This window comes from Pogoniulus pusillus, chromosome 13 (genome assembly GCF_015220805.1).
Source record: "Pogoniulus pusillus isolate bPogPus1 chromosome 13, bPogPus1.pri, whole genome shotgun sequence".
NCBI classification, from domain to species: Eukaryota; Metazoa; Chordata; class Aves; order Piciformes; family Lybiidae; genus Pogoniulus; species Pogoniulus pusillus.
This window is the reverse complement of record NC_087276.1, coordinates 27,932,544-27,954,618: the sequence shown is the minus strand read 5'-3', so window position 1 is coordinate 27,954,618 and position 22,075 is coordinate 27,932,544. Positions and strand designations below refer to the sequence as shown.

The following is a 22,075-nucleotide window of genomic DNA, read 5'->3' as shown; positions in this document are numbered from 1 at the left end:
GATTGAAATTTTGCACTGAAATGATGACTTAAACCAAACCCAAACCAAACCAAGGTATTTTTCAGGCATAGAATCACAGAATCATAGAATCAACTAAATTGGAAGAGACCTCCAAGATCATCCAGTCCAACCTAGCACCCAGCCCTATCCAGTCAACCAGATCATGGCACTAAGTTAAAGCATCTTTCTCCCTGTGCAAACCAGGCTGATCTGAGCAATGAAAAGAAAGCCAGTACAAGTTGTTTGTATCTGAAGGAGCACAGTGAACACTTGAGACACTGATCACTGCCCTGTAGGGATCCTACAGAAGGCTGGGAAGGAGTGGGTGTGAGCCAATAAAACAATGCAATAATTAGGGAAAATGGAAAGAGAGCAAAGTCGGGAAGCTTTTCATTTCTTTTGTCAAGGTGAGCAAAATCCATTAGCAAGGAGCAGCCTGAGTTTTAACACATCTGAGTCTTTAAAAATGTTAATGTTTAACAGGGTGTGCTCATGCCTTATACATCCCTGATAACAATGCAGGGGCTGATAGGCATCTCTTGAGCTTGTAAATCAGTGGCAGAGCCTTGCAAGGCACACAAGCACTTGGTGTTCACTCTCCTGGTTTATTATGTTATCAGAGCTCATTGACTGAATTATGGCCTTTTAACAGCTCTTTCTCTGCATTATTCTACTGTTACTGTAGCATTATTAACCTCTGTCCCATTAGAAGATTATATGTGCTTCTCCAGATGAGCACACACAAGTTGGATGACTCCTTGGCTGTTTAATGCATGGGCTCATTTTGTAAGAGGAACTGATTATTTCCCTGAGCTGTGGCCACAAAGTCTTGCTTACTTGCAGATGATATCAGTTCTGACTTGGGCTGGTGGAAAGACAAAGACATGTGAGCAAGGAGCCACATTTTCTCCCCAGTTCTGTGTGGGAGCTGCACCTGCAAGCCTACAACTCAGCTGTCGGCTGTGTTTAAGATTGCATGCTGGAAACCAAGGTGTGAAAGGAACAAAGGGAGGTGAGGACATCAGGTTGGTTGTATTGTAAGACTGCAACGACTCCCTCTTACTGGAGAACTCATCCATCGTTTCCCACGGTGCATGCAGCAGTCCAGCAGGTTGCAAGTCCATGGGCTTGTTACTTGAGAAAGGATTTCACCCTGAAGCCTTGAGAGGACACCCCTGCTTTCTATGGCAGCAGCCTGCTCTATGCCAAAAAAAGCAGTGGTGATACCCAGCTGGGCCCATGCAAGGGTTTCTCCCCACTGTATCTTACAAAGTGATCACACCATTTGCTCAGAGAAGAGCCTGGCAGAAGAGGATATTCTTGGAAACGTTTTGGAGAAGAAGGTGCACACCAAAGCCTCACAACTGTGCAGCAATGAGACAGACATGACCACCTTTGCCCACCCTGCCTAGTCCTTTTCTGTGCAGGGCAATTCTCCCTTGCACAAAAAACTCTACCCAATAACAAACCTTGGAGACCAGGCAGACACTCAGGCAGCTTTTTCATGCCAATCTAGTTAGAGCTTATTGATTCCTTTTGCCTTTGGCTAATGTACTTTTATTATTATTAATAAATAATCATCAGTTTTCCATCAGTGGAGCCTGCACCCAGGAGCCTTGGAGGAGTCTAGCAAAAGTGTTATTAAAACCAAAGATTTCTAAAGGACTGAAGAGCAGCATGGCCCAGTAATCTGACAGAACCTGCAGCTGAAGAGCAAAATATCCACATCAAATTGGCTCCTTCACCCAGAGCCACTGTTTAAAACTGACCTCCTATTCATGATCACATCTGCTTTGTTGCCATACCCCAAGGATGCAAACGGGGGTGGCTCTCACCCCCCAGCAATGCAAAAGTGGGGGGTGGCTTTTGAGCAGCTGTTGCCCAAGCATGCAGGCTCTTGTAGGACCCTGCCCTGGCATCGTGCATGACTCAGTGCACCTGGAGTGCCAAAGCTGTTGCTGTGTGCACCTCCAGGCTGGCACCTACCTGGCTGTGCAACAGCTGCCTGAGCAGCCTCCATCGTCCATCCTCTGCCTGGCCAGCTGCAGAGTCCAATCCTGGCTCCTCCCAGGTCACAAAGAGCTTGGATCTCTTTCCCAATTCTAGCAGAAGGATTGTCTGGATGGGATGGTTTCCCAGGCCATTGAATACAGCTGCTCATAAGCAGGCAGGACAGCCAGGAAAGAGTCATAGAATCATAGAATCATAGAATCAACCAGGTTGGAAGAGACCTCCAAGATCATCCAGTCCAACCTATCACCCAGCCCTATCCAGTCATCACCATACTCATCCAGGCACACAGTCCTCTGGACATTCAACTGCTAAATTGTGCCTGAATTGTTTTCAGCAGTGTTTGGGGATTGCTGAGAGAGGATTTTTGGGACAGAGATCAACAACAGTGTCAGCAGTGAAAACTCTTTTGCTCAAGGAGAATGGCAAGAAAGCAAAGAGAATCAGAGCTGTCAGCTCTAAGTAGACCTACCCCTGTCTGTGATGCTGAATCTTCATGCCACCACCATTCCAACTGCTCCTTGGTCAGGCTTTCCATGAGGACTTCCTTCCCAGATGCACTCTGGGCCATGCATTACTGCACCCTGCTTCCTCCATTGCATCAGCAATGGTCCAGCTAAGTCCTGAGACTTGGCAGTGTGACAGCAACCCAGAACTGTCCTTGTGCTTTAATTCTGCCTCTGAAATCACAATGTGCCCCTAACACAGACTCTCACTGGAAAGCAAACACCTTGGTCCAGTGTTGTAGATGAAATAGGAGCTCCAGATTAAGGTAATCCACATTTCAAAACAAAACAAGGAGCCATATTTGGCAGAGGTGAGGGGGAAGGTACATCTGGTCTAGAAGCAAACAAGACCTGGGAGTCCTTTTCTTTGTGTAAAGCCACTTCCCCTGAAGGTGTGTTCAGGCAGTGTCCCAAAGGGCTATAAAGGGACCCCAAGATGCTCATAGCCACGCTTTGGTTTAGACATGGCCATACAGACTCTGCTGCAGTGCTTGGGCTCCAGCTCACTGCTCTACTTGGCAGTAGGGCTGGTTGCTCTGCTTTACTTTCTTACCAGCTTGAAGAAGTCAGTTTGCAATTTGCCTCCTGGGCCACGACCTCTTCCTCTGATTGGAAACTTGAACGTGGTGGACCTGAAAAAGCCATTCCAGTCGCTGACAGAGGTAGGCTCTGAGCGAGGAGGCAGGAGGAAAATGTGCAGTCCTTGAAGTGAGAAAGGCAATCAAGGAAACAGAGATGTGATGCTGTGTTTGTGTTGTGTGGAGGGCAGAAATGAGATACTAGACAGGTGGGCAGAGAGACGTTGCCTTCAGAAGCATACACATGCATATGTGTATTTATAATGCACACATTCCTTCCTTTAGACACACACAAGCACAGACCCCAACCTCTTGCAATCAGGTCCAAGTTGTTGGCATTTTGAACCTCTCAGTGCCTGGGGGTAGAAGACACAAGTTGGTCAGTCTGATGGAACATCAGGACTATTTGCCATCAAGAGAAGTCCCACTGCATACAGACCTCTCCCACTGAGGGTAGGTAGAAAGGATGGAAAGGTACCCCCCATAGCAGAGGGTATGGGGTCATATGCACATTTATTTCCAAAGCTAATTATCTTCCTACAGCACAAAGCTCAGCTCTGCCTCCCCAGCTCTTCCCCTGGGCACACACACACATGGGCTAGGGCTATATTGGTGGGTGGCTTCTATATGGTTAAGTCAATAAAGTTATACTCTTATGCAGCTACATGAATGTTTTTACTTCTAAAAGAGAGAGAGAGAGAAAGACAAATATTTTACAGTGAAGTGTGATGTTTGTTGCTGTGTTCCCACCGGGAGATGGGGATAATGCAATGTGAATTCAGATCTCTTCTGGTTGCTTTAGAGATGATCGAGGTGCTGTGAGTGACCTGTCATGTACCCTGCATGTGTGCTTACTGGAGACTACAAAAGGGGAACCCAATCTCCAGTGAACTGCTTTGTCCACCTAAAGAACTGCAGGGTGGGGGCAGTGCAGCCACTGAAACTCTCCAGTTAGCCACGCAAAGGGTATAGAATCCTAGAATGGTTGAGGTTGGAAGGGATCTCAAAGATCATCTGGTTCCAACCCCTCACCGTAGGCAGGGACACCTTCCACTAGAACGGTGCCAAGGTACACAGGTCCTACAGCAGTCATACAGTGCTCCTCTGCCTTGATTTACAGGGCAGAGGGTTGTGCAGAGCAAAGTTTGGATGGGCTTCTGGCTCTGAGCTCCCACCTGATCATAGGTAGGTGGAATGGGTTGCCCAGGAGGTGGTTGAGGCCCCATGGCTGGAGGTGTTTAAGGCCAGGCTGGATCAGGCTGTGGGCAGCCTGATCTAGGATCCCTGGGCATGGCAGGGAGGTTGGAACTGGCTGATCCTTGTGGTCCCTTCCAAACCTGACTGATTCTATGATTGCATGCCTGTGGCATACTGAAGTGAGCAGTGCTCTGTGCTTGCTGGCCTGGATTCTATGATTCTAAGATTTGAGGGAGTCAGTATGAAAGAGGAACTGGTTTTGATGGTACTGGGAGATGTTATGGTACAAATGCCACATGAAGACACCACACTCACTTCTTACAATCTGCCAAGCAGCCTTCTTTAGGCTTTCAGACCTGCTACACCCAGTAGTTATGCTGCTGAGAAAAAGAAGAGGTTGATGCTAAGAGTTACTAATGCAAAGAAATGACCAAAGGGAGGCTAGGAGGTGTCTATGAGCCCCTGCTCCTGCCTCTGCCACATGCTTCCTGAGCTGCCAGGGATGAAAGGACCAGTGCTAATGTTATCTCCCGAGCTGTCAAACCACCACTGGATGAAAACAAATTCAATTTGTCTGGTGTAATAACAGGAGCTGCTTCTAATCTGAAATTCAATTTTCAGAGTGCATCTAATGCATAGCAAATGGCAACCCAGGCACATCGGAAAGGAGCAGGCGTTTGGAGCGGGTGGCTTGCAGGGTGCTTAAACCGAGCCTAACGTACTGAGTGAGTGATTAGGTTGTCATAAGCCACCCTGCTGTCTAACAGATGATTCATATTTAATTTGCTGTAAAAGCTCCTGCAACATTATCTCCAGGAATGTGCTTCCTACTCGGATCCCTTCTTTCTGGTGGTCAGCAAATAATTCTGCAATGACTGCAGCGCTACCCACCTCGAGGTAATTAGAGACAAGTGCTGTCCTGAAAGACAGAGTTATTGGCTGGCTTTGTTTTCTGGTAGTGTTTGTGGCTTCAGCCTCAAAGCTGTGTGCACACCTTGCTTGCCTCAGGTCAACAGGCTTCAAATAAACAGGTCTGCCTGCTCCAGCGCTTGCTAACCAGGCTGCGAGTGGTGGTATCACTATGCTGGCCTGTTACTGCAGAACACCACAGGAATGCAGTGGCATTTTATTGACTTCCCTGATAGCAGCAGTGATAGCAGACACCTTGTTGTGCAAACAGGGTGCAGGCAGAGATGCTGGTGAATGATAGCTGTTGGTTCTTTGTTGCATTATGCAGCACCTGGAGGCTGCAGGCAGGTTTGGGAGGCTCCTTTAGGGCTAGAAAAGCCCAGGGTGGCTAATGGTAGCATTTGGGTCCAGATCTGGTTTTGAGTGAGCCCCCAAGACAAGAAGGACATGGAACTGTTGGAGCCAGTCCAGAGAAGGCCATGAAGGTGTTCAGAGGGCTGCAGCAGCTCTGCTATGAGAACAAGCTGAGAGAGTTTGGGCTCTTCAGTCTGGAGAAGAGAAGCTGCTGGTGAATGATAGCTGTTGGCTCTTAGATGAATTATGCAGCACCTGGAGGCTGCAGGCAGGTTTGGGAGGGTCCTTTAGGGCTAGAACAGCCTAGGGTGGCTAATGGTAGCACTTGGGGCCAGATATGGTTTTGAATGAGCCCCCAAGACAAGAAGGACATGGAACTGCTGGAGCCAGTCCAGAGGAGGGCCAGGAAGGTGTTCAGAGGGCTGCAGCAGCTCTGTTATGAGGACAGGCTGAGAGAGTTTGGGCTCTTCAGTCTGGAGAAGAGAAGGCTTTGGGGAGACCTTCTAGTGGCCTTCCAGTAGCTGAAGGGGACCTACAGGAAGGCTGGGGATGGACTATTGACAAGGTCTTGTAATGACAGGACAAGGGGAAATGGGTTTAAACTGGGAGAGGGGAGATTTGGACTGGATGTTAGGAAAGGGTTCTTTGCAGTGAGGGTGGTGAGACACTGGCACAGGTTGCCCAGGGAGGATGTGGAGCACAGAATCACCCAATGTGATCTTTGATCACATTGGGTGATTCTGTGCTCCACATCCTCCCTGGAGGAGCTCAAGGCCAGGTTGGATGAGGCCTTGAGTGACCTGTTCCAGTGGGAGGTGTCCCTGCCTATGTTGGGGAATTGGAACTGGATGATCCTTGAGGTCCCTTCCAACCTAAACCATTCTATGATCTGTTCACCTTGACAGCTCTCCAAGGTATATGGCAATGTCTTCACTGTGCATTTTGGACCCAGGAGAGCTGTGGTACTGGCTGGATATGAAACCATCAAAGATGCCCTTTCAAATCATGCTGAGGAATTTGGAGAGAGGGCAGAAATCCCCATATTTAGGAAAATGACCCAAGGAAATGGTAAGTCACCTTTTGGTTGGTTAGTTCTGATTGTGTGTATTAGGTAGAGTGTGTCCAGCAGGTCAAGGGAGGTTCCCTTCCTCTTCTACTCTGCCCTGATGAGACCCCACCTTGAATACTGTGTTCAGTTTTGGGCTCCCCAGTTGAAGAGGGACAGGGATCTGCTGGAGAGGGTCCAGTGGAGGGCTAGGAGGATGATGAGGGGACTGGAGGGCATGGCTTGTGAGGAGAGGCTGAGGGACCTGGGGCTTTTTAGGCTGGAAAAGAGAAAACTGAGAGGGGATTCGATCAATGTTTATAACTATCTGAGGGCTGCCAGAAGCAGGGGGACAGGCTCTGCTCACTGCTCCCTGTCTTAAAACAAGGAGCAATGGATGGAAGCTGCAGCAAAAGAGCTTCTGCCTCAACACAAGGGGGAACTTCTTTCCTGTAAGGGTCCCAGAGCACTGGCACAGGCTGCCCAGAGAGGTTGTGGAGTCTCCTTCTCTGGAGCCTTTCCAGGCCTGTCTGGATGTGTTCCTGTGTGACCTGTGTTAATATTGTCCTTCTCTGTCAGGGGGGTTGGACTGGATGATCTCTTTGGGTCCCTTCCACACCTTGAGTGCTGTGTCCAGTTCTGGGCCCCTCAATTCAAGAGAGATGTTGAGGTGCTGGAAGGTGTCCAGAGAAGGGCAATGAAGCTGGTAAGGGGCCTGGAACACAAACCCTATGAGGAGAGGCTGAGGGAGCTGGGGGTGTGCAACCTGCAGAAGAGGAGGCTCAGGGCAGAGCTCATTGCTGTCTACAGCTACCTGAAGGGAGGCTGTAGCCAGGTGGGGGGTGGCCTCTTCTCCCAGGTAACCAGCAATAGAACAAGGGGACACAGTCTCAAGTTGTGCCAGGGTAGGTCTAGGCTGGATATTAGGAGGAAGTTCCTCACAGAGAGAGTGATTGGCATTGGAATGGGCTGCCCAGGGAGGTGGTGGAGTCACCATCCCTGGAGGTCTTCAAGAAAAGCCTGGCTGAGGCACTTAGTGCCATGGTCTGGTTGACTGGATAGGGCTGGGTGCTAGGTTGGACTGGCTGATCTTGGAGGTCTCTTCCAACCTGCTTGATTCTATGATTCTATGATTCTGTGATTCCAGCCCCTAACATCCTGTGATGCTGTGATCCTGTGTGTCTGGGTTCATTGTGTTCTTACGTCAGGGAGGATCATCGTCTTAAGAGGTTGCTCTTTGTTTGCATAAGCAGCTCCAGTGCCAGCGTGTCAGAAAGCCTTCCAAACGTTTCTTAACCACAAGGGTGTGACACCTTTCTTTCAGGCATAGTATTCAGCCATGGGGAGGTATGGAGAACTATGAGAAGATTCACCCTGTCCACACTGAGAGATTTTGGAATGGGAAAGAGAACCATTGAGATCCAAATCCTGGAGGAAGTTAATTCCCTTATCAAATATTTTGAATCCTATCATGGTGAGTGTCAGGACTTTCAGCCAGAGACAGAAAACCTGCCTAGCAGAACAATAAAGATTAATGAAAGTTTATCTCAGAGCAAATGGTTAAAGTTCAGCATACACTGAAGTAGGTTATTAAACCAAGGCCTTAGAACATCAAATCCAAATTTACTTTATTGATGATCTGGACAAGGGGATTGAGTCCTGCACCAGTAAGTTTGCAGATGACACCAAGTTTGGAGCGGGTGTTGATCTATTAGAGGGTAGGAGAGCCCTGCAGAGGGACCTGGACAGGCTAGATGGGTGGGCAGAGGCCAATGGGATGAGATTGAACAAGGCCAAGGGCAGGGTTCTGCACTTTGGCCACAACAACCCCAAACATCACTACAGGCTGGGGCCAGAGTGGCTGAGAGCAGCCAGGAAGAAAGGGACCTGGGGGTGCTGGGAGAGAGTAGCTGAAGATGAGGCAGCAGTGTGCCCAGGTGGGCAGCAGAGCCAATGGCATCCTGGGCTGGCTCAGGAGCAGTGTGGGCAGCAGGACAAGGGAGGTTATTCTGCCCCTGTGCTCAGCACTGCTCAGGCCACACCTTGAGTGCTGTTTCCAGTTCTGGGCTGCTCCATTCAAGAGAGATGTTGAGGTGCTGGAAGGTGTCCAGAGAAGGGCAACAAAGCTGGTGAGGGGCCTGGAGCACAAATCCTATGAGGAGAGGCTGAGGGAGCTGGGGGTGTGCAGCCTGCAGAAGAGGAGGCTCAGGGCAGAGCTCATTGCTGTCTACAACTACCTGAAGGGAGGTTGTAGCCAGGTGGGGTTGGGCTCTTCTCTCAGGCAACCACCAACAGAACAAGGGGACACAGTCTCAAGTTGTGCCAGGGGAAGTATAGGCTGGATGTTAGGAGGAAGTTCCTCACAGAGAGCATGATTGGCATTGGAATGGGCTGCCCAGGGAGTTGGTGGAGTCACCATCCCTGGAGGTGTTGAAGCAAAGCCTGGCTGGGGCACTTAGTACCATGGTCTGGTTGATTGGACAGGGCTGGGTGCTAGGTTGGAGTGGATGGTCTTGGAGGTCGCTTCCAACCTGCTTGATTCAATGATTCTATGATTCTGTTTCATCCCTGCTAGGCATTCTGGGTGGTAAATGAGTGTTTTTTTTCCCTTTGGGAGCTCAGGACCACATTTCCTTAGGAAAATGAGATTGAAATGAGCACAATCATTTGTTTTCCTTGCTTGAAATACAGGGAGACCATTTGATACAAAGATGATACTCAACAACGCTGTATCCAATGTCATCTGCTCCATACTGTTTGGAGAGAGGTTTGAATATGATGATCCTGTCTTTCTGACTTTGCTGAGGATGATCAATGAAAACACAAAGCTGTTGGGCTCCCCTATGGTGCTGGTAAGAGCTTGATTTTTCAGCTTTTAGGATTTTGAGGGGGGGTATCTGTTAGCCTGTGTTTGTCTTCCTGACCTCCCACATCTTCTTTCTTGAGAACGAGAACATTATCAGCCAGCCTGCATGGAACACATCTGCAGGTCTGTATCCTCAAGGCACAGATTCCAAGGCCCTTGGGCTTAGTCTGTGATGCTATTAGTCAAAAAAAAAAAAAGCCCCAAAGTCTTCATGCAAGGAAGTATTTTACTCTCTCTGAAGAGCAGAAACACAGTAGAAGCATAGAATGATTTAGGTTGGAAGAGACCTAAAGGATCATCCAGTTCCAACCCTCTGCCATAGACAGGGACACCTCCCACTAGAACAGGTTGCTCAGGGCCTCGTTCAACCTGGCTTTGAACACCTCCAGGGAGAATGTGTCTCCCAGAACACAGCACCAGTTACCAGCTAGCAGCAGGTGTTTGCTTCATTGCCTGGCAGGGCAGCTAGTGGCCTCCTCAGAGGTGTGCAGAGGATGATAGGGGTGAGACCTGTCAGCACATCAGTCCATATGACAAGACTGCTCTGCTGTGCTCAGTCCAGCTCCTAGGAATGGTGCAGTTGGCTTAGCTTGGTGCCCTTACTAAACTGATTGGCTTGGAAAGCACCACTCTGACACAGCAATGCTCTGTCTGCAGAGGTGGCCAGTTCAAGTCCCTTCAACTGCTATAGGATGTGATACACCTGAGGGCTTTCCCTGCAACGAGTATGGCACTCACATTCCCAGCTTTCACACCCAGGACCTTCTGTCACACCACCTACAAAGCTGTCAGCCCTGAGAGAAAGTTAAGCTGATGAACCTCTCAAAAGTCATGGCAAAGACTCATGCACAGGTGTCACAGACTTTATTTCTGCAGCACTTCCTGGCTGCTTGGTCTGTAAAAGCAAATGCAAGGGTGAGTGATTGGCATTGGAATGGGCTGCCCAGGGGGGTGGTGGAGCCTCTGTCCCTGGAGATGTTCAAGAAAAAACTGAATGAGGCACTTAGTGCCATGTTTTAGTTGACTGGCCAGGGCTGGGTGCTAGGTTGGACTGGATGATCTTGGAGGTCTCTTCCAACCTGGGTGATTCTATGATTCTATGATTCTATGAATACAGCCTGAGATGTCAGGGCATGGGAGGAGGGCCCAGCAGGGCGATTTGAGATGCTCAAAATGCCAACTAACAGTGAGACTTCTCTTCCTCCACAGTTATATAATTTCTACCCATCCCTTGGATTTCTCTCTGGAGCTTCCAGGACCGTGCTACAAAACATCAGAGATCTCAATGCTTTTCTCCAGAAGCTCTTCCAGGAACACAAAGAAGAGTTTAATGAAAATAACTTGACAGGCTTTGTGGATGCCTTTCTGATGAAGCAACAACAGGTACTTAAAAAGCTGAGTTTCAGCATCATCCTGTTCTCTTAGTTCCTATTACTAGTCCATCCATCTTGTTACCAGTCCCTACCAGCTGTCAGGGACTGGGAGTGAGTGGAAACAGGAGAGCTGCAGTGTATCAAAGCTCCTGCTCACAGTGAGCTGTGCTGTACTCACTCCATAGCTCCACTGTAACTGCTGGTTAAAGGGATTTAGATGTCAGCAAGTCCCACACTGCTGAAATAAGTTACCACTCAGCACACATAAGGAGGACATCATCCCAAACCTTCCTGCAAGTGTGCTGCAGTGCTAAACTTCATTGGGGTAACTAAATTGCAGCTAACCCAATGCCTAGACCTGGGGATTGCACCTATGCTCGAGACAAACTCCACACAGCATGGACCCTAATGCTGAAACAGTAAATCTTTTGTTTCCCAGAACATACCCAGTCACAAAGAGCTAATGTGCAGATCAAAGTGGGGGCAGCACAGCCACACAGTGGGCTCCCTTGCTGCAGAACTTAACAGTCATTGCCTGTGTGTTTTGAAGGAGTCCAGGAAACCCCACAGTGCATTCAGCAATGGAAACCTCTTGTTTTCAACCCTGGATCTCTTTGCTGCTGGCTCTGAGACTACATCTACAACTATGCGCTGGGGTCTGCTTCTCATGATGAAGTACCCAGAAATTCAGAGTAAGGCTGAGAACTCCTCTTGTGCAATACACACAGTATCACAGTCTCATAGTATCATCAGGGGTGGAAGAGACCTCACAGATCATCAAATCCAACCCTTTACCACAGAGCTCAAGGCTAGACCATGGCACCAAGTGCCACGTCCAATCCTGCCTTGAACAGCTCCAGGGACGGCGACTCCACCACCTCCCTGGGCAGCCCATTCCAGTGTCCAATGACTCTCTCAGGGAAGAACTTTCTCCTCACCTCCAGCCTAAATCTCCCCTGGCACAGCCTGAGGCTGTGTCCTCTTGTTCTGGTGCTGGCCACCTGAGAGAAGAGAGCAACCTCCTCCTGGCCACAACCACCCCTCAGGTAGTTGTAGACAGCAATAAGGTCTCCCCTGAGCCTCCTCTTCTCCAGGCTAACCAATCCCAGCTCCCTCAGCCTCTCCTCGTAGGGCTGTGCTCAAGGCCTCTCCCCAGCCTCGTTGCCCTTCTCTGGACACGCTCAAGCATCTCAATGTCCCTCCTAAACTGGGGGGCCCAGAACTGAACACAGCACTCAAGATGTGGTCTAACCAGTGCAGGGTACAGGGGCAGAATGACCTCCCTGCTCCTGCTGACCACACCATTCCTGATGCAGGCCAGGATGCCACTGGCTCTCTTGGCCACCTGGGCACACTGCTGGCTCATGTTCAGGTGGGTATCAATCAGTACCCCCAGATCCCTCTCTGGCTGCTCTCCAGCCACTCCGACCCCAGCCTGTATCTCTGCATGGGGTTGTTGTAGCCAAAGTGCAGCACCCTGCACTTGGAGCTATTGAATGCCATCCCATTGGACTCTGCCCATCTGTGCAGGCGGTCAAGGTCCCGCTGCAGAGCCCTTCTGCCCTCCACAATTGCATGCTTAAGGCTTTGGCTGAGGAAGGGAGTGAAACCTGTTGTCTATAACTGTGCTAGTTTGAGCCGAGTTGGGTTGTTTTAGTGAGAGAAATTAGATGCTAGGCTGTGAAAAGCAAACAGTGGTGATGGCTACTGCACTCATAGGCTTGCTGAGATGGTTAACAAGAACACAGACATTGATAACACAGAGTTTGCCTTCTGGCTTTGGACTGCACTTTTCTCTCTCTCTAACTTCTAACAGTCTGGAGAAGAGAAGGCTCCCAGGTGACCTTCTTGTGGCCTTCCAGGATCTGAAGGGAGCCTACAAAAAAGCTGGGGAGGGACTTTGTAGGCTCTCAGGGAGTGCCAGGACTGGGGGGAATGGAGCGAAGCTGGAGGTGGAGAGAGTCAGCCTGGATGTGAGGAGGAAGTTGTTGAGCATGAGAGTGGTGAGAGGCTGGAATGGGTTGCCCAGGGAGGTGGTTGAGGCCCCATGGCTGGAGGTGTTTAAGGCCAGGCTGGCTGAGGCTGTGACCAGGCTGATCTAGGTTAGGGTGTCCCTGCTCACGGCAGGAGGTTGGAACTGGCTGCTCCTTGTGGTCCCTTCCAACCCTGACTGATTCTATGATTCTATGAACTTGCTGCCTAACTAATCCTTCTGCTTCCTAACCCCCCTGGTTGACTCTCCAAACTCACCTTGAACATAAGGCAAAGTCTGGGGTAAGGTAGAGGAGTGGGAGGAGGGTGGAAGGGTGGTTGGGAGCCCCTCCTGAGGGCTCTGGGTTTTGGGAGGGCTGTTGTGGTTCTGTATCACCTTTTTAACTTGTCTATTTCAGTCTGTAGCTGTAGATATTGTAAATACCTGCTTGTATCTTGTGCTAAGCTGTGAATATAAAGCTCCATTCTAATTTCTAGGCTAGGCTGAGTCTAGTCTGGGTGATTTCTTAAGTGTGGGTGGGTGGGTAACACCCAAACCATCACAAGAGCAATTATGCAGAGTAGTCTGAGAGAGATAACACCCGTTGACTTTACAGAGGAATTTTATTCAGCTGGATTGCAGTAAAGCAGCCCAAGCCAGTGGGAGAGGCCAAGGGCCAGTGTACAGTTACAGTTAAACTCCCCCATCGTTATTCTCCTGCAGGCTATGGGCTTTACATCATTAAAGGTCTCCTCAGAAGCTGATTCTGATCTGGTTTATACTGGAGGTTATGGGGTAACAGAGGTGTGTGATCAAAATCAAGGATGGGATGTACTGTAGTTCTCAGAAGTTCTCAGAATCAAGCAGGTTGGAAGAGACCTCCAAGAGCATCCAGGCCAGCCTAGCACCCAGCCCTACACAATCAACCAGACCATGGCACTAAGTGCCTCAGCTAGTCTCCTCTTGAATACCTCCAGGGATGGCGACTCCACCACCTCCCTGGGCAGCCCATTCCAATGCCAATCACTCTCTCTGACAACAACTTCCTCCTAACATCCAGACTAGACCTCCCCCAGCACAACTTGAGACTGTCCCCTTGTTCTATTGCTGCTTGCCTGGCAGAAGAGACCAACCCCACCTGGCTACAACCTCCCTTCAGGTAGTTGTAGACAGCAATGAGCTCTGCCCTGAGCCTCCTCTTCTGCAGGCTGCACACCCCCAGCTCCCTCAGCCTCTCCTCACAGGGTTGGTGCTCCAGGCCTTTCACCAGCTTCATTGCCCTTCTCTGGCCACTGTAGCAGCTCCCTTTGGACAATTAGCCTAAAAGAAGCATGCCATGCCCTGATTTACCCACTTCTGCTCTCCCCAAGTAGCCCTCAGAGCTTTCCCTTTTCTTCATCTTGGCCAAACTAGGAGGTATATTGACTGCGAGATAAGAGGGTTATCAGCTTATTAATCCCTTCCTCCCTCCAAGGAAAGATTCAGGAAGAGATGAACCAAGTCATTGAACCAGGAGAGCTGCCCAAGCTGGAGGACAGGAAAAAAATGCCCTACACAGAGGCAGTGCTACACGAAATACAAAGGTTTGCCAACATCGTCCCAATGGGGGTGTCGCGGTCCACCCCCGCCGATGTCAGCTTCCGAGGCTTCCTGATTCCTAAGGTGAGCTCTGAGACTGGCAGCTTGTGCTGCACAGACTCCTGACTTAAAGCAGGCAGGAAGACAACCACTGACATCTAAAGACACTGTCGTGGTGTGTGTTTTAATCTGTGATCTTTTGTCTTGGAAGCATCTCTCAGTACTCTTGGCCGTGGATGTGTCTCGTTTGTCTCTTTGCAGGAGGAAAACAGAGCAGCCTGGCTCTGTTAGGAAGTGATCTGCTCTAAACAACTGCTCTGAGTTTCTTTGATCCCTTCCAGGGTACAGAGATCATTCCCCTGCTGACCTCTGCTCTGAATGACGAGTTACACTGGAAAACCCCAGATCAGTTCAACCCTTCCCATTTCCTGGATGCCAATGGGAACTTCGTCAGGAGAGAGGCATTTATTCCATTCTCCATAGGTGAGAGGGGCAGTGTGTACACCACCTGGGGCTAAGCTAATGGCAGAGCTCCCACTGATTCCAGAAAGGTAGGAAAGTCTGGGACACAAAACAGTCATAAGGGATAAGGGATTTCTGGTCATTTGCCTTGTGCACCATTGCTGTATCATAGAATCATAGAATCAGCCAGGTTGGAAGAGACCTCCATGGTCATCCAGTCCAACCTAGCACCTAGCCCTATCCAATCAAGCAGACCATGGCACTGAGTGCCCCATCCAGGCTTTTCCTGAACACCTCCAGGGAACAGCAACTCCACCACCTCCCTGGGCAGCCCATTCCAAAGGCAAACCACTCTCTCTGTAAAGAAGGAACCAACTCTTCTTCCAAGGCTCTGGGAGACACTGATTCACCCAGTCACTGAATGGTCTCACATACTTACAGGCTTCTCTGTGGTTTGAGACCAAGTCAGCAGCATCTCTAATATAGAAGGAAGGGAAGGGAAGGGAAGGGAAGGGAAGGGAAGGGAAGGGAAGGGAAGGGAAGGGAAGGGAAGGGAAGGGAAGGGAAGGGAAGGGAAGGGAAGGGAAGGGAAGGGAAGGGAAGGGAAGGGAAGGGAAGGGAAGGGAAGGGAAGGGAAGGGAAGGGAAGGGAAGGGAAGGGAAGGGAAGGGAAGGGAAGGGAAGGGAAGGGAAGGGAAGAAAAAAAGATCCTACCTCAATGGCTTGCTCTTATGGACCAAACACTCAGTTTATAAGGTCTCAAACATCAACACTAAGAGTTCTGGCACTGATCACTTCTTTTCTGGTTGCTTTCAGGACGAAGAGCTTGTCTTGGAGAAGGACTGGCCAGAATGGAGCTGTTCCTCTTCTTTGCAGGCCTACTCCGCAAATTTGTTTTCCAGCCCCCTCCAGGAGTGGATAAATCAGACCTAGACCTCACTGCTGACGTTGGCTTTACCTTGAACCCCATGCCTCACCTGGTTTGTGCTGTGCCCTATGACAGACCAAACGACATGAAGTTAGAGCAGTGAACACTTCAAGCTTGAAAGCAAGTCTAGTTACAAGGGAAAAAAGCTGCCTGTACCTGAGCTTTAGGGGAAGGAAGACACCAGGCACTGCTGTTTCCCCCTCATCCATGCCATTGTTTTCTTGTGGTGTCTGTATAATGCAAACCCTTCAGCAATGCAAACCTCTGAGTGCTGTTCTCAATGCGATTCATTCCTGGGTCAACACATTAGAGATGCAGATTTCAGGGATGGTTGAAAGAGCGAAACAGCTTCAAGCCTCCTCTATAGGTGCAACCCATCAGAGGCTCTTCCCTGAGAGCTTCCACAGGGAATTTCTCAGCCCAAAGTCCAAGCTCTGAAACAAAGCTGATTAAGGATGGCCCAGCTGGAGACAACAGACACTTAATGGATATAGAAATCTCCCCAGGACAGTTGTTTAGCTGAGCCTCAGACTGAAATTCCATTGTACAATACAACCTGCCTTATCTTTATTACAGAGTCCCAGACATGAGGGTGTAACATGGGCTGCTGCCAGGAGCCAGGCACGGGACAGTTATCAGAAGACATCTAAGTGGTTTGGGAAGTGGGTTCATTCCAACTCACACTGGGCACTTTATGCCTAAGAGCCCATTTATGATGGGGCCAATCTAGCAGCTTTCTGCTTCTGCTAAGAAAGGCATTTCTACCACTCCCTCACCTCTCGTGGCTTCATTCTAGCTCTTACACTTGTCCAGTTTCTTACTGGGCCCTCTCAGATCTCTAAACTGACAGAAAATGACCAGTCACAGAAAGTAAACAGTTTCTGAACAAGCATGGTTAAGGCTGGCTCCAAACCTGAGGCAGAGTGAGGATGATGGGCAGCAGGACCACCACACTCTCCTCAGAGAGCTGGGAGAAGTTCAGTCCACTTCTCTGCTTGTACATAAGGAGCCATAGCTCCTCTCTAGATGCCCTCTGCCTTACACAGGGAAAGATAAGAGGATCCTTCAGTGGGTGCTTCAACAACATCTGAATTACCAACTCTCTCCACTGACTCCTAATGCAAATGTCAGTCTCATCTGCCAGGTGTGTGGGGATGAATAGGGATGACATTTTCCATTTGTCTGAAAACAAAAGCTTTGACTTCTACTGTTTGTCTTCAGCTCTACAGCCCCTATCTGCCTTCTCTAGATACTCCTTGTGTCACGGATAGGCAGCAAAGGCTGCAGGCAGAGTAACAGCTCAGCATGCACTGCTGAGAAGATTTCACTGCCATGGGCTCCCATAGAAGTTAAATGTGCTCAGCAGAGCAGGAGCCAAGCCCTCACCATGAGAACTGCAGGCAACATTTTGGTGCTTGCAAAAAGTGCTCTGGCCACTTAGGTAGGAACTGAAGTTACAAATTCAGAGCTGATAATGCTCATGTTCTGACAGCAGAGATCCTGCAGGGTAATAGGATTTTGAATGTAGTCACTGTGAAAATAGATGTAAAACTGGTAATAGAGTCTGGAAGGAGAAGCAGATTAGACTTTGTTACCAAGTCACTCACCTGTATCATTAACTTCTTGTATGGGGGTCTCTGTAGAAAGCTGGTGACACCCCAGAGGCTGCAGCTGTCCTCAGACAGCTGTTTGATTGCTACAATTAATGATTTATATCACATAGAAGCCATTAAGTCTAGGATCAACCAGCTGTATCCACAAGGCTACAGCCAATGAGGATGCATGTTATGTGTGTGAAAGCTCAGCAGTGGTGCAGGTACAAGAGAGGAGGCTGCTGTGAAACAGGCAGAAAACCATCTGTGCGTTAGGGAGCAGTGAGTCACCGAAGATCCTTTTGTGTTGGCTTGAAGGCAGGAAAAGCAGGTTGGGATGAGAAGAAAAACGAGAGAAACAGAAAGTTACAGAGAGTGGGGGGTGGGCAGCTATGGTAAATGACAGAAAGACTAAACTTGCTGTCCTCTAAAGGTGATCTGGAAGGAAATGGAAGGAAAGAAAGGAGGGAGAGAATCTGACACCAAGCTAGGAGCAGGTGTTGATCTGTTGGAAGGTAGGAGAGCCCTGCAGAGGGACCTGGACAGGCTGGATGGGTGGGCAGAGGCCAATGGGATGAGATTTAACAAGGCCAAGTGCAGGGTTCTGCACTTTGGCCACAACAACCCCAAGCAGTGCTATAGGCTGGGGACTGAGTGGCTGGAGAGCAGTCAGGAGGAAAGGGACCTGGGGGTACTGATAGATAGTAAGCTGAAGATGAGCCAGCAGTGTGCCCAGGTGGCCAAGAGAGCCAGTGGCATCCTGGCCTGCATCAGGAGCAGTGTGGCCAGTAGGACAAGGGAGGTTATTCTTCCCCTGTACTCAGCACTGGTCAGACCACACCTTGAGTACTGTGTCCAGTTCTGGGCTATTCAATTCAAGAGAGATGTTGAGCTGCTGGAACATGTCCAGAGAAGGGCAACGAAGCTGGTGAGGGGCCTGGAGCACAAATCCTATGAGGAGAGGTTGAGGGAGCTGGGCCTGTTTAGCCTGGAGAAGAGGAGGCTCAGGGGTGATCTTATTACTGTCTACAACTACCTGAAGGGACATTGTAGCCAGGTGGGGGGTGGCCTCTTCTCCCAGGTAACCAGCAATAGAACAAGGGGACACGGTCTCAAGTTGTGCCAGGGTAGGTATAGGCTGGATGTTAGGAAGAAGTTCTTCACAGAGAGAGTGATTGGCATTGGAATGGGCTGCCCAGGGAGGTGGTGGAGGCACCGTCCCTGGGGGTCTTCAAGAAAAGCCTGGATGAGACACTTAGTGCCATGGTCTAGTTGGTTGGTTAGGGCTGGGTGATAGGTTGGACTGGATGGGCTTGGAGGTCTCTTCCAACCTGGTTGATTCTATGATTCTATGATTCTATGAAGGGGTGACAAAGCAGGGGTGTCTTTGGCCAAGACAGTGACTCTTTACACTAACTTCAGCTCACACAACTAGAGGCAGCACTCTAACAGCTGTGCTATACCTGGTACTGGTATCACACTTGGACGGGCATGATACTGTGGGGACAGCTCCAGCTTCTGGTTGCATCTCAAGGAGTCTGCTTGACAAGCTGGGTAAGGAGAAAGCCCTGGCTGCTGCACCTGCTTACCTTTGTTTTGCTGTTGCTCTATTTGCAGTCTAACTACTGCAAGCTTGACCTTATCTCCTGCTTAATAAATACATATTTTGCTCTGCTCATGTTGATCTATCTAGTGTTGCAGGTTCAAGTTGATTTGGGGTCATGCTGATAAGGTTGTACTGCATCACCTTTAATACACCTGCAGTAGAGAGGTGAGCAGAGGGATCCCTGGGCAACGTACAGCCAGGATATGTTTAGCAATGCAAACAGCAAGCAGTACTCACAGCCACACACAGCTCAGAGGAGATACTTACATTTCTAGCTCCAGAAAGTCACAACTGCTGCCTGAGGCAGGACATGGCTCTGGATGGCTCTCTGATGTGGCTTCTTACAGTCATTTATGTGGCTCCTACTCTTGCTTAAAAGGAACTCAGCTCAGCAGGTGTTATCTGAGGCTGCAGTCCTGGATGTAGTGTTAGTCAAAGATCATAGAATCATAGAATCAACCAGGATGGAAGAGACCTCCAAGATCATCCAGTCCAACCTAGCACCCAGCCCTATCCAGTCAACTAGAGCATGGCACTAAGTGCCTCATCTAGTCTGTCATGGAAGGCACAGAGATCTGGGGGGATTTGGATTGATTGCAAAGATGCAGGGCTGGTGCCTTACTGGCTGGCTCTCACCAGGCTGGCTAACTAGAAGCAGAGTGGCTGCACTTTGGGGCCAGCAGACGATGCCCATGCTCCATGTCCTCACTAGCACCACCCAGTTCTCATGCTGTGGCAGGGGATTGCCCCATGGACACAAGGGATGGAGGAGAACCCTGCTGAGAGCAGCCTGAGGGGCCCGGCTGCCCTAGGAATGCTCCCGGGGCGCCTGGCAGGTGTTTCGTGCTCGGCTCTGTGTGCTCAGGCCAGGGAGCACGTAGCAGTGAGGGCTCAGGAGTGAAACACCTACCAGACACATTACTGAGACAGGAATTTCTTGTCATCGCAAGAGCTTTACTTACCTTTGTCATTTTAATGCATTGCACTCTGAGCCTGGTTTAAAGAGAAAAAAAACCACCAACCCACTCCCCTCTGGCTTTTCAGAGGTGATTTAAGCCTCTTCTGAAAGGTTTTTTTTATGATTTCAGCAGCTCCCAAGGCAAGGATGAAGTACTGGGAGCGTGACAGCAACATGTTAGACCAACCAAGGACTGGATGAGGCACTTAGTGCCATGGTCTAGTTGATTGGACAGGGCTGGGTGCTGGGTTGGACTGGATGAGCTTGGAGGGCTCTTCCAACCTGGCTGATTCTATGTTAACTCCTGCACTGCAAGGTGCTGCTGCTCAGGCCAAACCCTGAAGGAACAAAGATTTTGCACAGGGTGCAGAGCATTGCCATTGTCGAGTGCTCACTGCAAGGCTCCCACTCCGCGTCCTGTGCCAGCCCTGATCCTTCTTGCCTGTCCTTACAGCCCTTCTGCTGCTCCTCTCACTTGAACAGGCAGGGTTGAGTCATCCTAGGCATGCTCTGGAGGAAAGCATTGCCTCCAGCCCGTTTCTTGGAAACTAATAAAAGCCCTAAAATGCCAGAAGTGTTGCAACACACTCACTGCTGTTTGTGGGCAGCTGCTTGTGCTCCAACGGCTCCGTACAGCACCGGCAGCGCCAGCGCACCGCTCGGCAGCTGTTTGCTCTCTACCCAACCATAGCTATGCTCCCATCCCAGCTAGAACCACTTCCTTCCCTACCTTCTTTGCATTTGCCAGGCTGAGGACCTGTATTTGCTGGATAATGGCCTTTATACGACCTAACCTTTGGATAAGTGCACCTTTAGCCTTGTGCTACCTGATCGTGTAGAACAGCTCTCTCTTCCCTGAGCAACCTTAGTTGTTTCTTCACAGCATGGCTGGGGCTGTTTGTTTCTAATCTCCTCCTGAAACCTGCTCTTCAGCACCAGAGATATCAATTCTTTGTGTCCAAGATCCAATTCTTGGTGTCTGAGATCCAAACCTTTATGAGGGATGCAAGCTCCAGGTATTTAGTGTCTTTGACTCAAAATAACTACGTTCTCCTATCTCCTTCCCCTTCTGAAGCCTGCCAGGCCAGCTGGCTTCATTAACTTCATTAACTTCATTAACCTCATTAACCTCTTCCCTCTCTCTCTTCGAAGCTGCTCTTGCAAAATGAAGAATCCTCTCAGATGTTCCAAATCTAATTTCACCTTTCCATTCCACTGATGAATCCACTCACGATCACTTGATCCAAGCTCATTTGCCATGGCCAGCTATTACATGTCCCCTGCTTCAGACACAAAGCCTGAAATCACATTATTTTCTGGGCAGTTCAGAGACAACTTCATGAAGAAGTTTATGGCTACAAGCCCCAGGGATACATGGGTTTACCATGATTAACAACTTTTCATCTCCACTTGACATCAAGACAGCTAAAGTCTCCCACAATAAGGCTGTTTTTCCCCTCTAGTAATGTGGAGACCTTAAACCCTACCCAAACCTGAATCTGGAGGTTCCTGCTGGGATTCAAAGGCACTTTCTCATTTATCCAAACCTGAATCTGGAGGTTCCTGCTGGGATTCAAAGGAAATTTCTCATTTACCCAAACTTGAATCTGGAGGTTCCTGATGGGATTCAAAGGCACTTTCTCATTTATCCAAACCTGAATTTGGAGGTTCCTGATGGGATTCAAAGGAACTTTCTCATTTATCCAAACCTGAATTTGGAGGTTCCTGATGGGATTCAAAGGCACTTTCTCATTTATCCAAACCTGAATTTGGAGGTTCCTGATGGGATTCAAAGGAAATTTCTCATTTACCCAAACCTGAATCTGGAGGTTCCTGATGGGATTCAAAGGAAATTTCTCATTTACCCAAACCTGAATCTGGAGGTTCCTGATGGGATTCAAAGGCACTTTCTCATTTACCCAAACTTGAATCTGGAGGTTCCTGATGGGATTCAAAGGCACTTTCTCATTTACCCAAACCTGAATCTGGAGGTTCCTGATGGGATTCAAAAGCACTTTCTCATTTACCCAAACCTGAATCTGGAGGCTCCTGATGGGATTCAAAGGCACTTTCTCATTTACCCAAACTTGAATCTGGAGGTTCCTGATGGGATTCAAAAGCACTTTCTCATTTACCCAAACT

The 22,075-nt window shown here is 49.3% G+C and overlaps 1 protein-coding gene across 1 annotated transcript; it reads left to right on the top strand.

Moving 5' to 3' along the window:
• The first annotated feature begins 2,949 nt into the window (after positions 1 to 2,949).
• On the top strand, positions 2,950 to 15,976 carry LOC135180359 (cytochrome P450 2K1-like). Its single transcript, XM_064152717.1, has 9 exons — positions 2,950 to 3,178; positions 6,460 to 6,622; positions 7,924 to 8,073; positions 9,291 to 9,451; positions 10,675 to 10,848; positions 11,389 to 11,530; positions 14,285 to 14,472; positions 14,730 to 14,871; positions 15,666 to 15,976. The coding sequence occupies exons 1-9, from the start codon at positions 2,981 to 2,983 to the stop codon at positions 15,878 to 15,880; spliced, it is 1,533 nt and encodes a 510-aa protein (XP_064008787.1). The 5' UTR covers positions 2,950 to 2,980; the 3' UTR covers positions 15,881 to 15,976.
• Positions 15,977 to 22,075: the final 6,099 nt, after the last annotated feature.